General features: G+C 41.8%; 1 protein-coding gene across 1 annotated transcript in view; it reads left to right on the plus strand.

Annotated features, from left to right (window-relative positions):
• APOB (apolipoprotein B) overlaps positions 1-19,128 on the plus strand; it is a 39,386-nt gene extending 20,258 nt beyond the window's left edge. Inside the window, exons 21-29 of the mRNA XM_031466641.2 lie at positions 3,505-3,715; positions 4,291-4,466; positions 4,591-4,778; positions 5,234-5,379; positions 7,066-7,439; positions 7,957-15,537; positions 15,933-16,047; positions 16,144-16,327; positions 17,231-19,128. Of these exons, the coding sequence (XP_031322501.2) occupies positions 3,505-3,715; positions 4,291-4,466; positions 4,591-4,778; positions 5,234-5,379; positions 7,066-7,439; positions 7,957-15,537; positions 15,933-16,047; positions 16,144-16,327; positions 17,231-18,856 (10,601 nt within the window). The 3' untranslated portion in view covers positions 18,857-19,128. The remainder of the gene's footprint in view (positions 1-3,504; positions 3,716-4,290; positions 4,467-4,590; positions 4,779-5,233; positions 5,380-7,065; positions 7,440-7,956; positions 15,538-15,932; positions 16,048-16,143; positions 16,328-17,230) is intronic.
• Positions 19,129-19,546: the final 418 nt, after the last annotated feature.

Here is a 19,546-nt window from a genome sequence, read left to right on the forward strand (position 1 = left end):
TGAACAATGGAGATAAGGTCACTGCTTTTGTGGAGTTTATAGTAAATAACCAAACAGGTCAGTATTCAGAATGTCGGATTGGTGCTGGGCAGAAGAATAGAGCACAGAGGGGTCTAGGGAATGTTAGGCGTGGCAGCAAGGAGGAAGGATGGGGGAAGGCAGTGCCACTTGGAATGATAAGGGGAAACTCTCACTGGTAAAGGGAGCATAAAATAAAGACCTGAAGGAAGTCATGGGATAAGCCATATGGAAAAGTGTTACAGGCTGAAGGGCCAGCAGGTGCAAAGGCCCTGAGGCAGGTGCATGGTTGCTGTGTCTGGGGAAAGGGAAGAAAGCCAGCATGGCTGAAGCAGAGAGTGGAGGGAAGAAAGTAGTAGATGAAGTCAGAGAGATAGGAGGTGGTGGGGGAGGGATGGTCCGTAGGCTGTGGTAAGGGTGTTGGCTTTTACAATGAGTGAAACAAGAAGCTACTATTTTTTTAATTTAAGTATAGTTGATTTACAATAGTGTGTTAGTTTCAAGTGTATAGAAAGTGATTCAGTTATATATGTTTTTTTTCTTCAGATTCTTTTCCATTATAGGCTATTACAAGACACTGAATATAGTTCCCTGTGCTATCCAATAGGTCCTTATTGTTTATCTATCTTAAACATAGTAGTTTGTATCCGTTAATGCCAAACTCCTAATTTATCCCTCCCCTCCTTCCCTTTGGGTAAACGAAAGTTTGTTTTCTATGTCTGTGAGTCTGCTTATGTATTACAAATAGTTTATATCATTTTTTTTAGATTTCACATATAAGTAATACATGGTATTTGTCTTTCCTTGTCTGACTTACTTTACTTAGTATGATGATCTCTAGGTCCATCCATGTTGCTGCAAATGGCATTATTTCACTGTTTTTTTATGGCTGAGTAGTATTCCATTGCATACATATGCCATGTCTCCTCTAACCACTCATCTGTTGATGGACACTTAGGTTGCTTTCATGTCTTGGCTATTGTAAAATAGTGCTGCTGTTGGGGTGCATGCATCTTTTTGAATTAAGAGTTTTCATCTTTCCTAGGCATATGCCCAGAAGTGGGATTGCTAAATCATATGGTAACTCTATTTTTAGTTTTTTAAGGAACCTCCATACTGTCCTCCATAGTGACTGCACCAATTTACAGTCCCACCTACAGTGTAGGAGGGTTCCCTTTTCTCCACCCTCTTCAGCATTTATTTTTTGTAGACTTTTTAATGATGGCCATTCTGACCTGTGTGAGGTGACACCCCACTGTAGTTTTGATTTGCATTTCTCTAATAATTAGCAATATTGAGCATCTTTTCTTGTGCCTGTTGGCCATCTGAATGTCTTCTTTGAAGAAATGTCTATTTAGATCTTCTGTCCATTTTGTGATTAGGTTGTTTGGTTTTTGATATTGAGCTGTATGAGCTATTTATATATTTTGGAAATTAATTCCTTGTCAGTTGCATCATTTGCAAATATTTTCTCCCATCCTGTAGGTTGTCTTTTCCTTTTGCTTATGGTTTCCTTTGCTGTGCAGAAGCTTATAAGTTTGGTTAGGTCCCACTTGTTTATTTTTGAAGACGCCACTGTTTGATTTATGTTTATGTGGAGGAAAGACTTTAGGGGCACCAGGGCAGGGAAACCAGTATGTAGGCTGTCACAATAGTCCAGGCCAGAGATGGTGGCTCTGGATTAGAGTGGTGGCAACGGGGATCTGAGAAGTGGTTGGATTCTGGTCATATTTTGAAGATTAGGTGGACAAAATTTGCTGAGACTGTGGATTGGGACAACTATAAGAGAAAAAAGGCAGCCAGGACAGCTCTAAGTTTTAGGCCCAAGCAACTAAAGAATGGGGTTGCCATTTACTGAGATGGAAAAGGCTACTGGAGGAGCAGGTTTTAGGGGATGGGGAAACTTAGATGCTCACTTTGGAAGATTTTTTACCTAGATTTTTTACCTGTATGTCACACAATTAAATGAGAAAAACAGAACCCACAGGAGAGGGGGTGCATGCAAGGGATACATACTGAAAAAAAGTGTCATGTGACAAGAAAAGATATAAAATGGGTACTTTTTTTTTTCAATTTATAGTGCATGTTTGATAGTCCATTTATTTCAGACCATTGCATATTCTACTCCATACTATGGTCACTCCTATTTTGATTTCCTTCTATTTCCTTTAATATTTTACTTCACCTTATCCTCCATTTCATTCCTTTTCTCATATAACATATTTTTCTTTTCTTCCATATGCCATTAGATATTTCCATTTTGCATTCCATTCCATTTTTCCATTATATTCCATTCATCTTTCCATTTGATAGCCTGTTCAAGTCCACATTCCATTTTATTCCAATTTCCACTAAAATCAGTCTCAATTTCTTTACATTCTGCATTCCATTTCAAATCCATTTTCCACTCCATATTAACACTTCAAATACCATTCCATTCTATTTTTGTTGTGTCTCAGTCCAGTTGCTCATCCATTCCACTAAATGTCCCGTTTCATTTGGCCAAAATTGCTGTAATAGCAACTCTCAGGAGAACCACTTACCAAAATTTTTATCAAAGAATTACAGATGTGTATGGTCTGTATCAAAAATTTCCTTTTCTGGGAATTTATCCACAACAAGGTCACATTTGAGGATAGGGACAATTTTTAGTAAAAAGGATATGTCTTACATTAATGTGTTATAGAGTGAAAAGTTGGAAACAACATAAAGGTTGATCAATACAGCAGTATTTGAAAATGTAAGCTTCCTCCATAAAAGGAATATTTTGTAGTTATGCAATGGCCTTGGGAAAATATATAGTTATTAACATGGAAAGTGTGTTTTCTGGACTTTCTGGAAACCTGAGAATCCCATGACAAAGGAAGCGAGGAACCGGGAAGGGTTTGTAGGTAGAGGGTCCTATAAAGATGTCATGTTCCCCTGACACAGAAGGACTCCAAGCCCGTATTGTTCCTCGAACACGCTGAGTGTTTCTCTTATCGGAACCTTTTGCATTTCCGGTTCCCACTGCCCGGAATGCTCTCGCCCACCCCCAGGAGGCAGCATGGCTCAGCCTCTCTCTTTGTTCAAGTCTCTGCCCACACACTCCCTTATCGGAACTCTGACCACCACACATGAAAGGGCACCTCTTCTGTCCCTTTCTAGCCTTCATCATCTTACCCAGTTTTACTTTTCTTCCTAACATTTATTACCACCTGACATAAATAATGTACTTTCTTATTGTCTGTACACCTCCCACGAGAATGTCAGCTCTAGGAGGGTAGGGACTCCCAGTGCCCAGAGCAGTGCCTAGCACGTGATAAGCCATAAGTAAATATTTACAAATGTGCGAGTACCACTGGGTTAAAAGTTTAAGGTTAAATCCTGAACTGTGTCCTCTTTTAAGCACATTAAGTACTTGGGGGTTTCTCTGCCTTTTTCTCTCTTTCCTTCCTAAACATGGTTTCTGAATACACGCCTTGGTTTTCTTGTACATACTTCCAGGTATGAAGCAAACCGAGGCTACTCTGATGTTCAGATATAATCGGCAGAGTAAGACTCTGTCCAGTGAAATCCAAATCCCAGATTTTGACGTTGACCTTGGAACAGTCCTCAGAGTTAGTGATGACTCCGCTAAGGAAAAACAGTCTTACAGGCTCACCCTGGACTTTCAGAACAAGAAGATCACTGAGGTCACCCTCACCGGCCACATAAGGTAAGGAAGGCTCAAGGGGGTCTAACCTGAGCTGCGGGCCTTCGTGGCTCTTTCCTCTCTTCCTTTTCAGCTTTAGAGCTGACCAGACCAGGGGCATCCCTGGTCTACAGTCTGAGAGGCAGACAGAGCCCTCAACATTCTGACCCTCTGCACACATCCAGCTGGACCTTCCTTCCATGCACTGGGTACTTACTGTTCATCAGGCAGTGCGCTGGGTGCTTTAAAGAAACTATCTCAGTGAGTCACAACAAACTGCAAGGCAGGTATGAGTTTCCCTGTTTTATGGATAAGGAAATGGTAGCTCAGAGGAGTTTAATAATTTGGCCAAGGCAATGGAGATGGTAAATGGGAGAGCAGGGTTCAAACAGTTTTTGAAAACTTTTTCTCCTACACCTCCTCAGAAAGACCTGAATTTGTGCTGAGTTGGCTCTAGAAGTTAATGAGTTTAATCTTGGGTCATTTCTCTAACCATTCATGTGGCAGGTATTCATTGTCCCAGATGGAACTTTTGTTTAATCCTGCGTATCCCCTTGGAATGAACAAAGTTACTGATGTCAACTGTTTTTTTTCAATAGTTATGACAGGAAGGAAGAAGGCAAAATCAAAGGTGTTATTTCCATACCCCGTTGGCAAGCAGAAGCCAGAAGTGAGGTCCTCACCCAGTGGTCTCCCTCCAAACTACTCCTCCAGATGGACTCATCCGCTACAGCATACGGCTCAACGATTTCCAAGAAGCTGGCATGGCGTTACGGTGTGTACTTCCTCCCAACCTGAGCACTTCCGAGAGCACCGAGTGCTTGAATGCGGTGTTGGGAGCCACAGGTGGGGCCTCACCCGCTACTACTGACGACTGTTTCATGTGTGTGTGTTTGCAGATGAAGAGAAGATTGAATTTGAGTGGAACACAGGCTCCAACGTGGACACCAAAAAAGCAGCTTCCAGCTTCCCCGTGGACCTCTTTGATTTTTCTAAAAGCTTGTATACGTATGCCAGCCGTCTCTTGAATCACAGAGTTCCTCCAACAGACATGACTTTCCAGGACATGAGTTCTAAATTAATAGATGTAAGTACAAACCAGTCAATAAGTACAAATTTATAAAGTGCTAATTTTATAGGTGAGAGTATCCAAGGGTGGATAAAGGCAGGCTTCGTGCCCCCAGGGAATTCCTGGGGGAGAAAAAGAAACACTCATGAGTGCATAGTTACCCAGTTACACAGCTATATGTGATAAATATCAAGTGAATACTACCAAGCAGAAGCATTTCCTGTGCCTAAAATATCACAGGGAGCTTCAGGACACTGGATAGGGGTTTGACTATGTTATATGTTCCTTTTATAAAATACAGGAAGAGATTAATGACAACCGAAATTCATAATTTTTTATGATTTATTTTTTTAACTTTCAATACATCATCCTGCTTAATGATCGATCTACCAAATATGGATCAGCACCTAATGTTCATTGTGATTTGATGCCCATCCATGTCCACTGCTCTGAAAAGCTGTATTATTTTGTAGGCAACAAATATATGGCTTCTGGAGGCATCTAGGAATCTTCCTTATGGCCAGAAGCTACGAGATCATCTCAGTGGCCTACAAGAGTTGTACCTCCAGAAAATGGAATTGCCAGACTTCCACATCCCAGAAAAGCTCTTCTTGAAAAGGTAAAAATAAAGGATCCCGAAAAGTTTCTTGAACCAGGGAAAGTAAATGGAAGATTTTACTTAGCATGATTTAGACTTTTTCAAATTTACATTTTAAAGGAAATGAGCATTTTAAGGAGATTAGTAACTGTAGCATAAATACTGTGGCAGAGGTCAGATATGTGAACGCCAACCCAGTCAAAAACAAAAAACAAACCTAAGAAATTGGGGGATTCTGGTACTTTCACCCTAACATGTTTTATTTATTCACTACAACCTGAATTTGAAAACCATTCGGTTTTCCTCCACTGTAAGTGAACTCCTCGTCTATTCAGAATCAGGATATACTCATAATTGTGAAGAATTTAGGAGTGTCTAGCAGGATTGTTGACTCGCTGTTGAGCTCAGAGGTTCAGAGCAGCCACGGGGCGTGGAATGAAGGCAGATTCTGAGAGGATGTGTCACTTTAGCAGTATGGCATCATCCTTATGGGGAAGTCAGATTCTAAAATGCTCAGGCCCCTTCCATACTTACATGTGATGCTTTGATTCCTGTCGTGAAAATTTAAAATCTTAGCATGAGCTGAATAGTCTGTCCTGGATTGTAGACTCTGTGTTATCTTCAGGGTTAAGAGAACAAGTGCCCTGTGTCACACGGGCCTTTCTGTAGTCTGTGGCTGAGCAGTAATAGACCAAATAAGTGTGCGAAAGGGCCAGAAGTCCACCAAAGCACTCATCCAGAGGAGACAGGAAGGCAAGAGAAACAGCCGGCAGCTTCAGAGGCACCTCTTCCTTCACCACTAGAGTTTCTGACCAGCAGTATTCTCTGTGCTGTGCTTTTCAAGGCAGGACCACGGGGCTTTTCAAGCATCCCCCTGCTGAACGTCAGGATCCTGGCCAGGCAGCATCCTGTCCTTCATGGAGTCACGCAGTGAACAGTTTATTTGTTTACAGCACTTAAACTCTGCCATCCTGCTTTCTTCTTATGAGCTGTGTAACAGTCCATTGGATGTGCATAGTATTGAAAAGATTGCAAAGTGCTTTTAGATATTTTTTTTTCTTGTTTCATATCCAAGGCCAGCTCTGTGAGACCAGCAGAAATGGTCTGTTATCCTCACTGCACAGATAACGTCACTGAGACCCAGAAAGGCAAATTCCCTAACATGGTATCACCAATGAGTGGATGCTAATGCTGTAACCCAAGATTACTGACTCCCACACCTGTGCGCTTTCCACATATCAAGTTGCCTCTTCAGTTTAGCAAATATATATCAAGTGCAGTCCTCTGTGCAGTACTAGACTCGGTGCAGTGAGAAGATAAAAACTGGATAAAGTGTAATGTTCCCCCCAGGAAGACACTGTGTAGACACTGACAAATGAACAAATAAGTATTACTCACATAAGCAGAATTATGACATACTCTTTAAAATCGGTGTAAAGGATAGTGTTGCTGCAACAACAAGGGAAGTTAACTATGACTTAGACAGGATGGCAGTAATAAGGACACAGCTCTTGGAAGGCTTTTGAATGGATGTGAGTGTTTGATAGGTTAGGTTAAAGCCAAGGGACTCCAGGCGCGGCGAGGAGCAGGAGGAGCAGTGCAGTATGGGACTGGAGCGGGGCACGTGCACTACTGCTCAGAAGGTCGGGAGGCAGAGAACTTGCTGCTTGCTGACTGTGGGGACACTGTCTCTGCTCTTCATTTCAGTGACGGTCGGATCAAATACACCTTGAACAAGCACAGTATGAAAATCGAGATCCCTTTGCCTTTTGGTGGCAAATCCTCCAAAGATCTAAAGATGTTCAAGACTGTTTGGACACCAGCCCTCAACTTCAAGTCTGTGGGATTCTACCTGCCACCTCGAGAGTTCCAAGTCCCCACTTTTGCCATTCCCAGATTGTACCCACTGCAGGTGCCTCTCTTGGGTGTTCTAGACCTCTCTGCAAATGTCTACAGCAACTTGTACAACTGGTCCGCCTCCTATACTGGCGGCAACACCAGCACAGACCACTTGAGCCTTCAGGCTCAGTATCACATGAAGGCTGATTCCGTGGTCGACCTGCTCTCCTACAGTGTGCAAGGTGAGCTTCGCTCGAGGAGAGGGTGCACAGAGCTGATTCACTGCAGGTTCCAGGGACAGCCTCCTCTACAAAGGGGAAAGCTTGGGCTTTCTTACAGATATTTTTCTTGCAGTTGGAAGTCTACTCTTTTTCACTTCTCTCTCCCTCTCTCTCTCGCACCAAAAATACTTACTAAACACACAGTATGTATCGAGTATTCTAGTAGGCAATAAGAGAAAACAGAAAGCTAAACTGGCAATAAGAAGTCAATGTGAGAGGTACCATGAATGGGGTCTAGTGTATAAGGTATAGTGGAGGCACTTGACAAGGGAACCCAGCAAGGTCTATAGTGGTCAGGGAAGGCTTCCTGGAGGAATGCCTTTTGCTATCAGATTTTATGCTACTGTTTTAGGCGGGGGAGACTATGACACAACTGACTCAGACCAGTGGGACTTCATTATTGAAAGATTTTCAATATAGAAATTGTTCTGAAAATGTGTTATGTAATTTAACCAGTATGTTTTGATTTTTATGTTAGGATCTGGAAAAACAGCCTATGACCACAGGAATACTCTCACCTTATCAGGTGATGGGTCTCTTCACCACAAATTTCTGGATTCAAATGTCAAATTCAGTCACATGGAAAAAAATGGAAAGAATCCAGCCTCAAAAAGTTTGCTAATGTTCGATGCCTCTAGTGCCTGGGGACCACAGATATCTGCTTCAGTCCATTTGGACTCAAAAAAGAAACAGCATTTGTATGTCAAAGAAGTCAAGATCAATGGGCATCTTGGAGCCTCTTCGTTCTATGCTAAAGGCGCATATGGCCTGTCTTATCAGAGGGACCCCACCACTGGCCGGCTAAGTGGAGAATCCAATCTGAGGTTTAATTCCTCCTACCTCCAGGGCACCAACCAGATAATAGGAAGCTACGAAGATGGAACCGTCTCCCTTACCTCCACGTCGGATCTGCAAGGTGGCATCATGAAAAATACCGCTTCCCTGAGATACGAGAACTATGAGCTGACCCTGAAATCCGACACCAATGGGAAGTATGAGGACTTCGCCACTTCTAACAAGGTGGATCTGACCTTCTCTAAGCAAAGTGCCCTGCTGCGTTCTGAGTATCACGCTGACTACAGGTCACTGAGGTTCTTCACCCTGCTTTCTGGCTCACTAAACTCTCATGGCCTTGAATTGAATGCTGACATCTTGAGCACGGACAAAATCAATAGTGGGGCTCACAAGGCAACACTGAGGATTTCCCAAGATGGAGTGTCTACCAGCGCAACAACCAACTTGAAGTATAGTCCCCTGGTGCTGGAGAATGAATTCAATGCGGCACTCAGCCTCTCTGGAGCATCTATGAAATTAACAACAAACGGCCGCTTCAGGGAACACAATGCAAAATTCAATTTAGATGGAAAAGCTGCCCTCACGGAGGTATCACTGGGAAGCGCTTATCAGGCCATGATTCTGGGTGTCGACAGCAAAAACATTTTTAACTTCAGAATCAACCAGGAGGGGCTTAAGCTTTCAAATGACATGATGGGCTCATATGCTGAAATGAAACTTGACTACACAAACAACCTGAACATTGCAGGGTTATCACTCGACTTCTCTTCCAAACTGGACAACATTTATAGCTCTGACAAGTATTATAAGCAAAATTTTAATCTAAAGCTGCAGCCCTATTCTCTGGTGACTACTTTAAACAGTGACTTGAAACTCAGTGCTCTGGATGTGACCAACACTGGCAAATTACGGCTAGAGCCCCTGAAGCTGAATGTGGGCGGGACCATAAAAGGAACTTATCAAAATAATGAAATAAAACACATCTACACTATTTCTTATGCTGACTTATCAGCAAGTTATAAAGCAGACACTGTAGCTAAGGGGCAGGGAACAGAGTTTAGCCACCGGCTCAACACAAACATCGCTGGGCTAGCTTCAGCCATTGACATCAGTACAAACTACAATTCGGACTCACTGCACTTCAGCAATGTTTTCCGCTCTGTGATGGCCCCATTCACAGTGACCGTCGACACACATACAAATGGCAACGGGAAACTGGTTCTCTGGGGACAACACACTGGGCAACTGTATAGCAAACTTCTGTTGAAAGCAGAACCTCTGGCCTTTACTTTCTCTCATGATTACAGAGGCTCCACAAGTCACCGTCTCATGTCCAACAGGAGCATGAGTACTGCTCTTGATCACAAAGTCAGTGCCCTGCTCACGCTGGCCGAGCAGACAGGCACCTGGAGACTCAAGACACAGTTGAACCAAAATGAATACAGCCAGGAATTGGATGCTTACAACACTAAAGACAAAGTTGGTGTTGAGCTCAGTGGACGAGCCCTGGCTGACCTCACTATGCTGGACATCCCTATCACGGTACCATTTTTACTCAACAAGCCCGTCAATGTAATTGATGCTTTAAAGATGAGGGATGCTGTTGACCAGCCCCAAAAATTCACTATTGTTGCTTCTGTGAAATATGATAAGAACCAAGATGTGCACACCATCAACCTCCCATTCTTTAAAATCCTGCCACAATATTTTGAGAAGACTCGGGGAGCAGTTATAGTTACACTGGAAGCTATACAGAGAGAACTGAAACGCATCAATATTGATCAACCCATGACAAAATACGTAGCAGTTCTGGGCAGACTTCCACAGCAAGTTAATGATTATCTGAATGCATTCAATTGGGAGAGACAAGTTTTGAGTGCCAAGGAGAAACTAACTGCTTTCACAAAAAATTACAGAATTTCAGAAAATGATTTACAAATGGCATTAGACAATGCCAAAATCAAGCTTAATGAGAAACTATCTCAACTACAAACATATGTGATACAATTTGATCAGTATATTAAAGATAATTATGATTTACATGATTTTAAGGCAGCTATTGCTAAGATTATTGATCAAATCATTGAAAAATTGAAAATTCTTGATGAACATTATCATATCCGTGTAAATTTAGTAAAGAAAACCCATGATCTATATTTGTTTATTGAAAAGATTAATTTTAACAAAATTGGAAGTAGTACTGCATCTTGGGTTCAAAATATGGATACTGAGTATCAAATCAGAATCCAGATACAAGAAAAATTACAACGGTTCAAGACACAGATTCAGAATATAGACATCCAACACCTTGCTGAAAGGTTAAAACAACTGGTTGAAGCTATTGATGTCAGAGTGCTTTTAGATCAGTTGAGAACTACAATTCCATTTCGAAGAATAAAGGAGATTATTGAATATATCAAATACTGTGTTGTAAGTCTGTTTGAAGATTTTGAAGTAACTGAGGAAATCAATGCTTTCAGAGGCATGGTCCATGAGTTAATTAAGATGCATGAAATAGACCAACACATCCAGATTTTAATGAATAAATCAGTGCAGCTGGTCCACCAATACAAGTTGCAGGAGACTGTTCAGAAGCTAAGCAGTGTCCTCCAACAAGTCAAGATCGAAGATCATGTTGAGAAATTGACTGGGTTTATTGATGCTGCTCTCAAACAGCTTGAAGCATTATCTTTTAAACAAGTTGTTGAAGAAGTAAACAAATTCCTCGACATGTTGGTAAAGACATTAAGGTCATTTGATTACCACCAGTTTGTAGATAAAACCAATAATCAAATTTGTGAGGTGACTCAGAGAATCAATGGTGAAATTCAGGCTCTGGAACTTCCACAGAAAGCTAAAGCACTGAAACTGTTTGCAGAGGACGTGAAGTCCGTGGTCTCAGCCTATATGGAAAACCTAGGTGCCACCAAAATAACTGTATTCTTTGATTGGCTACAGGGGACTTTAAATTCCACGTCTGTAGTTCACATGAAAGCCAAATTCCAAGAGATCCTGGAAGACACACGAGACCGAATGTATCAAATGGATTTGCAGCGGGAAGCTCAGCGATACCTGTTCCTAGTTGGCCAGGTTTACAACACACTTGTCACTTACATTTCTGATTGGTGGAGTCTTGCTGCTAAGAACCTGACTGACTTTGCAGAACAGTATTCTATCCAAGACTGGGCTGAAAACCTGAAAGCATTGGTAGAACAAGGGTTCACTGTTCCCGAAATCCAGACCACCTTCGGGACCATACCTGCCTTTGAAGTCAGTCTCCATGCCCTTCAGGAGGCTACATACCAGACTCCTGACTTCACAGTCCCCCTGACAGATCTGAAGATTCCATCGGTTCAGATAAACTTCAAAAAGTTGAAAGATATAAAAATCCCATCCAGATTTGCCACTCCAGAATTTACTGTCCTCAATACCTTCCACATCCCTTCATTTACAATTGACTTGGTAGAAATAAAAGCAAAGATCATCAGAACCATTGACCAAATGCTGAACAGTGAGCTGCAGTGGCCAGTCCCGGAAGTGTACCTGAGGGATCTGAACGGGGTGGACACTATTCTTGCTAGAATCACTCTGCCAGACTTCCACTTACCAGAAATCACAGTGCCAGAATTTGTAATTCCAAATCTCAACCTTACAGATTTCCAAGTTTCTGACCTTCGCATACCAGAATTCCAGCTTCCCCACATCTCACACACTATTGAAGTACCTACTTTTGGTAAGCTGTATGGCCTTTTGAAAATCCAGTCTCCCCTTTTCGTATTAGATGCAAATGCTAACATTCAGAATGCAACTGCTTCAGCTAGTAAGGCAGAGATTGAAGCTTCCTTCACTGCCGAAGGAAAATCCAAATTAGAAGTCCTCAATTTTGATTTCCAAGCAAATGCACAACTGTCAGACCCTAAGATTAAGCCACTGGTTCTGAAGGAGACTGTGAGGTTCTCCAGCAAGTACCTGAAAACAGAGCATGAGAGTGAAGTGCTATTTTTTGGGAAGGTTATTGAGGGAAAATCAAACACAGTGGCAGGTTTACACACAGAAAAAAATACACTGGAGCTTAGTAATGGTGTGCTCGTCAAGATAACTAATCAGCTTACCCTGGACAGCAACACAAACTACTTCCACAAATTGAACATCCCCAAACTGGACTTCTCCAGTCAGGCTGACCTGCGCAATGAAATCAAGACTCTGTTGGAAGCTAGACACATAGCATGGACTTCTTCTGGAACAGGATCCTGGAAATTGGCACGCCACAAGTTCTCAGATGAGGGAACACATGAATCACAAATTCGCTTTACTGTGGAGGGACCCATCACTTCCTTTGGATTGTCTAATAAGATATATAGCAAATACCTAAGAGTAAACCAAAGTATGGTTTATGAATCTGGCTTCCTCAACTTTTCTAAATTTGAAGTCCAGTCACAAGCCGAATGCCAGTATGTGGGCCGAAGTGTTCTCACTGCCAAAGGCATGGTCCTGCTTGGAGAAGGGAAGGCAGAGATAACTGGCAACCATGATGCTCATTTAAATGGAAAAGTTATTGGAACTTTGAAAAATTCACTTTTCTTTTCATCCCAGCCATATGAGATTACTGCATCCACAAACAACGAAGGAAATTTGAGAGTTAGTTTTCCATTAAAACTAACGGGCAAGATAGACTTCCTGAACAACTATGCACTGTCTCTGAGTCCTAGTGCCCAGCAAGCAAGTTGGCAAGCAAGTGCCAGGTTCAACCACTATAAGTACAATCAAAATTTCTCTGCTGTAAACAATGAGAAAATCACTGAGGCCTACGTAGGAATAAATGGAGAAGCCAACCTGGATTTCTTAAACATTCCTTTAACAATCCCTGAAGTGACTCTACCTTACATAAGGCTCACAACTCCCCAGGTGAAGGATATCTCCTTATGGGAAAAGACAGGCTTGAAAGGATTCTTGAAAACAACAAAGCAGTCCTTTGATCTAAGTGTGAAGGCTCAGTATAAGAAAAACAAAGACATGCATTCCATCTCAGTTCCTTTGGATGCATTTTATGCACTTATCAATCATAACATCCATTCCTTCAACAGGCATTTTGAGAAAGTCAGAAACAAGGCCTTATATTTTTTTAACAAATCGTATAATGAAGCAAAAACTACATTTGATAAGTACAAGGTTGAAAAATCCCTCAACGAGCAGCCCAAGACCTTTCAAATTCCTGGATATACTATTCCAGTTATCAACATCGAAGTGTCTCCGTTCACCATGGAGATGTTGCCGTACGGCTATGTGATCCCAAAAGAGATTAGCACTCCCAGCATCACCATTCCAGGCTCTGGTGTCTATGTGCCCTCATACACATTAGTCCTGCCGTTCCTAGAGCTGCCAGCCCTTCATGTCCCCAGGAATCTTCTTGAGCTTTCTCTCCCAGAGCTCAAGGGATTGAGTACCCCAAACAAAATTTTAATTCCAGCCATGGGCAATATTACCTATGACTTTTCCTTTAAATCAAGTGTCATCACACTGAATACCAATGTTGGACTTTATAACCAATCAGATATTGTTGCTCATTTTCTTACTTCCTCTTCTTCTGTCATCAATGCCCTGCAGTACAAATTAGAGGGCACCTCAAGTGTGACAAGGAAAAGAGGGTTGAAGTTAGCCACAGCTTTGTCTCTGAGTAATAACAGATTCGTGGCAGGCAGTCATGACAGTACCATTAGCTTCACCAAGAAAAGCGTGGATGCATCAGTGACAACTACTGCAAGAGTCCACATTCCAATTCTGAGAATGAATTTCAAGCAAGAGCTTAACGGAAATACCAAGTCAAAACCTACTGTCTCTTCATCCATTGAATTAAAGTATAATTTCAATTCCCCCAAACTGTACTCTACTGCTATGGGGGCAGTTGACCATAAGCTCAGCTTAGAAAGCCTCACCTCTTACTTTTCTATTGAGTCATCTACCAAAGGAGATGTCAAGGGTTCTGTCCTTTCACGGGAATATTCAGGAATTATTGCCAGTGAGGCCAGCACTTATTTGAATTCCAAAGGTACTCGATCTTCTGTGAAGCTGCAAGGAGCTTCCAAAGTTGATGGTATCTGGAACATTGAAGTAAAAGAAAGTTATGCTGGAGAAGCCACTTTTCAACGCATATATGCCATCTGGGAACACAATATGAAAAACCACTTACAGCTAAAGGGCCTCATTTTAACATCCGGAGAGCAAACAAGCAAAGCCACCCTGGAGCTCTCCCTGTGGAAAATAGAAGCCCTTGTTCAGGTCCATGCACGTCAGCCCAATTCCCTCCTTAATGTCAATTACCTTGGCCAGGAAGTGTCCCTGCATGCCAACACTGAGAACCAGAAAATCAGCTGGAAAAGTCAGGTCCAGGTTCATTCTGGGTCTCTCCAGAACAATGTACAGCTTTCCAATGACAAAGAAGAGGCACTCCTTGACATCACAGGCTCCTTGGAAGGGTACCTGTGGTTCCTCAAAGACGTTATCCTGCCAGTTTATGACAAGAGCTTATGGGACCTCCTAAAGCTGGATGTAACCACCAGCATTGATAGGAAACAGTACCTCCGAGCTTCAGTTGCCCTTGTGTACACCAAAAACCCCAATGGCTATTCTTTTGCTATCCCTATGCAAGAACTGGATGATAAATTTATTATTCCTGGGCTGAAACTGGATAATCTAAATTCCGTTCTTGTCACACCTGCATTCCACATCCCCTTTACAGATCTTCAGGTTCCATCCTACACACTTGACTTTGGTGAAATAAAAATCTACAAGAAGCTAAGTACACTGCCATTTGCCCTCAACATCCCAGCACTACTCAAAGTGAAATTCCCCAAAGTTGATGTTGGGATAACACAATATTCCAAACCAGAAGCCTCCTCAGTTCCCTTTTTTGAGATAACTGTGCCTGCAACTCAGTTAACTGTGTCCCACTTCACCCTTCCAAAAAGTATTTCTGTTGGCAGTGCTGTTTTATACCTAAATGAGGTGACCAGCAACACTGCAGGCTTCAAGCAGCTGACTGTCAACATGCCTGAGCAGACTATTGAAGTTCCTTCCATTAAGTTCTCTGTACCTGCTGGAATTTTCATCCCTTCCTTTGGAACACTGACTGCACGCTTCAGGGTGGCCTCTCCCTTGTACAATGCCAGTTGGAGTGCTGGTTTGAAAAACAAAGAAGATCATGTTGAAACATTCCTGTATTCCACATGCAGCTCAACCATTCAGTTCCTGGAATATGACCTCTATGGTAAGGAAATTTCCTGACTCCCCTCCTACAGGCTATATTTTTTCAGTGAGACTTGTGAATAAATAAGTATGCATTTAGATTATGACTAGAAGCAAAATTGATCTCTCTAGCCCAATTTGAAAGAAGAGGGAAGGTGATACAGAAGGTTATACATGTACAAACCATCCTGTAGAAAACCTACTGACATTCCAAAGGAATAGGTTCAAGGAAAATAGATTTTTCTGTAATCATTTTAGGACGAATAATATCTCCTATTTTTTTAAAAATAAGGACTGCGTGTTTCAAACATATAAGTAAGGCATTTAGTTAAGACAGAATTCCCCATATTTTCACAATAAAAATGTTTTTGTCCTGCAATTACTAATCTAATGAAATACAAACTCTCTCCCATTCAGTTGTAGGAACACACAAAATCGAAGATGGCATGTTAGTCTCTAATACTACAGGAACATTTGCACACCGTGACATCAGTGCAGAATATCAGGAAGATGGCCAATATCAAGAACTCAGGTATGGAAGTTTCATTTTCACCTCTTGTCCAGTCACTGTGATGTTTGCCACTTCCATAGCCCTTTCATGATGGCTCATCTGCTTTTCTGCTTTCAGGTACTGGGATGCAAAGGTTCTTCTTAACATCACTAGCCCAACACTGACTGATGTCCGTCTGCGCTACGAAGAGGGTGAGAACCACCTCTCCTCCTCGGTAGCCTCCCCAGCCATAGGCACCGTGGGCATCGACTTGGAAGATAATGATACCTTGTGGAAACTGAACCTCTACTACCAACCTCAGGTGAGTCCCATCTAAGGGGCCACACACCCCAAGAGCAAGTAGAGAATATGGGCAGATAAATTTAAGTCAGTACTAAGCGTTAGCTTGGGGCTTTCCCAAACTAGGTAAAACACAAGCAGTGAGCAAGCTGAACTTCTTTTGTGGGGAACTATTGTCCAGAAAGTATTGGGAGTCTTTTATTGATTTTATTAGATGCACACATGACCTCATATTAGCACTATTATTTTATTACATTTGGGCAAACCTAGAAAGATGAGGATTATGCCTCATCACCTAAATCATGGACATACTCTGCCATATGCTGAGTACAATTTTCAGATCATGGTTTCTGGAGTATTGGAAGCTTAAAAATTCTTCTCCACAATAGTTAGGTGAGATATGCCAAATTTCTCTCATGTACTTTATAAGCTCTGCCAGGGCCACATTAATGATGCTTTAGGAGAGGAGAAGAAATAATCAGGTTCTATTCCTGAAGTTTGTCATAGGCTTGGAGGATGGATGGCTTGTGATACTGATCTTCTAAGTCTCTGCTACATGGGCTCTGGACTTTTTTCTTTTTTTGCTACTTCTCCTTTCTCTAAGTTAGTCTTTTCCTGTGTCTTTCTTCCCTTCTCTTCCCCCTTCTCTTCCTCCTCTTCTAATCTTCAGTCCTAGAAAGGCCTTAATGTTAAACTCTGTAAATGCCTTGCATAATGTTATCCTTTCTGGGGCATATGTTAAAGAGGAATTAACAAGAGTGGACTTGCTGAACCATAAGACAAACACATGAAAGATAAATCCCCATCAGGATATGAATGATCCTCTGGTCTTTACTTTTAACTGCTAATGAAGTTTTAGTGTAGTCTATTATGTAATCAAGATAATTGAAAATATGTTCTTTTCATCCTTGTTTGCTGGCTTTAGTCCTCTCCAGATGAAAGATTCAACATATTCAAAATTGAGATGAGGGATGAGGAATCAGATGAGGAATTTCAGATCAAAGTTAACTGGGAAGAAGCAGCAGTGTCCGAATTGCTAAGCTCTCTCAAGGACAGTGTGCCCAAGGCCACAGGGGCCTTTTATGACTATGTCAACAAGTACCACCGGGAGTACACAGGACTTGATCTGAAAGATGCTTCTTTAAAACTGAGAAGAAGTTTGCAGAGCAGCGCTGATCAGGCCTATCAAGAGGCTGTGAGGCAGACGGATGAGGTGGACATGAGGCTCCAAAGGCTAGCCAGAGGCACCACTAAAACCTACCAGCAGTGGAAGGACAAGGCCCAGAGTCTGTACCAGGAACTGTTGGCTCAGGAGGACCAAGGTGACTTCCAGAGACTCCAGAATAGGGTGTTTGACAGCTTAATAGGAGTTGCTCAGGAAACTAATGTGACAGTCAAGCGTGTGACTGACTCATTCATTGATTTCCTGAAGTTCATCAGATTCCAGCTCCCAGGAAGAGCTGAGAACTACACTGGAGATGAACTGTGCAGTATGGTCATCATGGAAGTAGGAAAGGTACTGTCCCAGGTACATTCAAAAATCTGGAGTGGGTTAGAAATACTGTTTTCCTATTTCCAAGACCTGATGCAGAAATCTGAATTAATCAAGGACCAAAAGATTACATTTCCTTTTGGTTCGATGAGTTATCAACTGATAGATTTAATCTCGGAGTATGGGAAGCTGCTGAAACTTTTATCAGAAGAGGTCCAAAAGGCATTTACTGACCTCCAGTCTGTCAAGATTACAGAGCTGCTAAGTGATCTTCAGAGATTTTTACAAAGCATTTTCCAAGAGATAGAAGAAGAACTTCAACACTTAAAGGAGAAATTTCCTTATCTCATTAATGATACCCAAGACAAGACCAACACAACCTTCAACATACATATTCCATTTGCTTTTAGACTCCTGAAAGAAAACCCAGACCTTAACTTTGGTGATTTTAATGAACTTGTTCAAAACACACTTCAGGAAGCTTTTCAAGAGTTACAGCATCTTCATCAGTACATAAAGGATCTTCGCAAAGAATATTTTGATCCAAGTATGGTTGGCTGGACAGTGAAATATTATGAACTTGAAGAAAAGATTATCAGCCTGATCAAGAACCTAGTAGGTGTCCTTAAGGATTTGCATTCCAGATGCACTGTCGGTGCTGCTCAGCTGTCACGTCAAGTTGAGCGATTTGTGCAGAAAGATATCCAGGAACATCTTAGCATCCTTGCCGATGCAGGTGGAAAAGGGAAAGAGAAGATTGCAGAGCTTTCTACCAGTGCTCAGGAAATAATTAAAAGCTGGGCTGTTGCAATGAAGGAAATCATTTCTGATTACCACCAGCAGTTCACATATAAACTACAGAATTTTTCAGACTACCTCTCTGATTACTATGAAAAATTCATTGCTGAGTCTAAAAGATTGATTGACCTGTCCATTCAAAAATACCACGTTTTTCTGAGATGTATCATGGATTTACTAAAAAAGCTACAATCGGCCACAGAAGATAACATAAGCCCCTACATAAAGGTTGCTCCAGGAGGATTTACTATCACCTTCTAATTTTTTATAGCAATTCTCATTTATTCTTCTGCTCCTATTAAGTTTTCACACAGTAGGGGAAAAATTCAAACTGTATGTATTAATATAACCATACAGCAAGCCAGCCCTGTATCAGAAGCACATATGAACTGAACCTGCTGGCATCAGAGCTCTGGAGGGCTCTGGACTCTGGGAAATGACATTTTTTTGCAAGTTAAAGAAAAACCAACGTCTGAGTTATTTTGCTAAACTTTGGGAGAGTGAGAACAAATAAATAAATTCTTTATGGTGTATCATACCACTCAGTGTGACTCATTCATATTGAAAGATAGCAAAATGAGAGTATTTATTCAAATGTCTGACATTTCAAAACCTCTAGAGGAACACACAGTCTTTTGATAGAGTAAATGGGGAAAGGGAGAGTTTGAGGAGGGGAAATATTTTGCCGCCTGAAAAAAAGTAACTGATCTCAGGGATTATATTTGCCAAGTGAGAATGGAAAACTGTTTGCAAGGCTTTCACAGAATTTGATCCATCGGAGCATCTCATTCTATGCCACCAGTTCTTCCTCACCAACCAGTCTGCCTTTGCCAGGCAGGGTTCTCTGCTAGGCTGCGAGATAAACCAGTCTGCAGACTTTTATTTCACTCGCCTGCCAAGAGTGAAGAAGGAATGACTGAGAAGTCCTAGCCCCACAGGCTTCATGGCAGA

This window comes from Camelus dromedarius, chromosome 15, assembly GCF_036321535.1.
Source record: "Camelus dromedarius isolate mCamDro1 chromosome 15, mCamDro1.pat, whole genome shotgun sequence".
Classification (NCBI taxonomy): Eukaryota; Metazoa; Chordata; class Mammalia; order Artiodactyla; family Camelidae; genus Camelus; species Camelus dromedarius.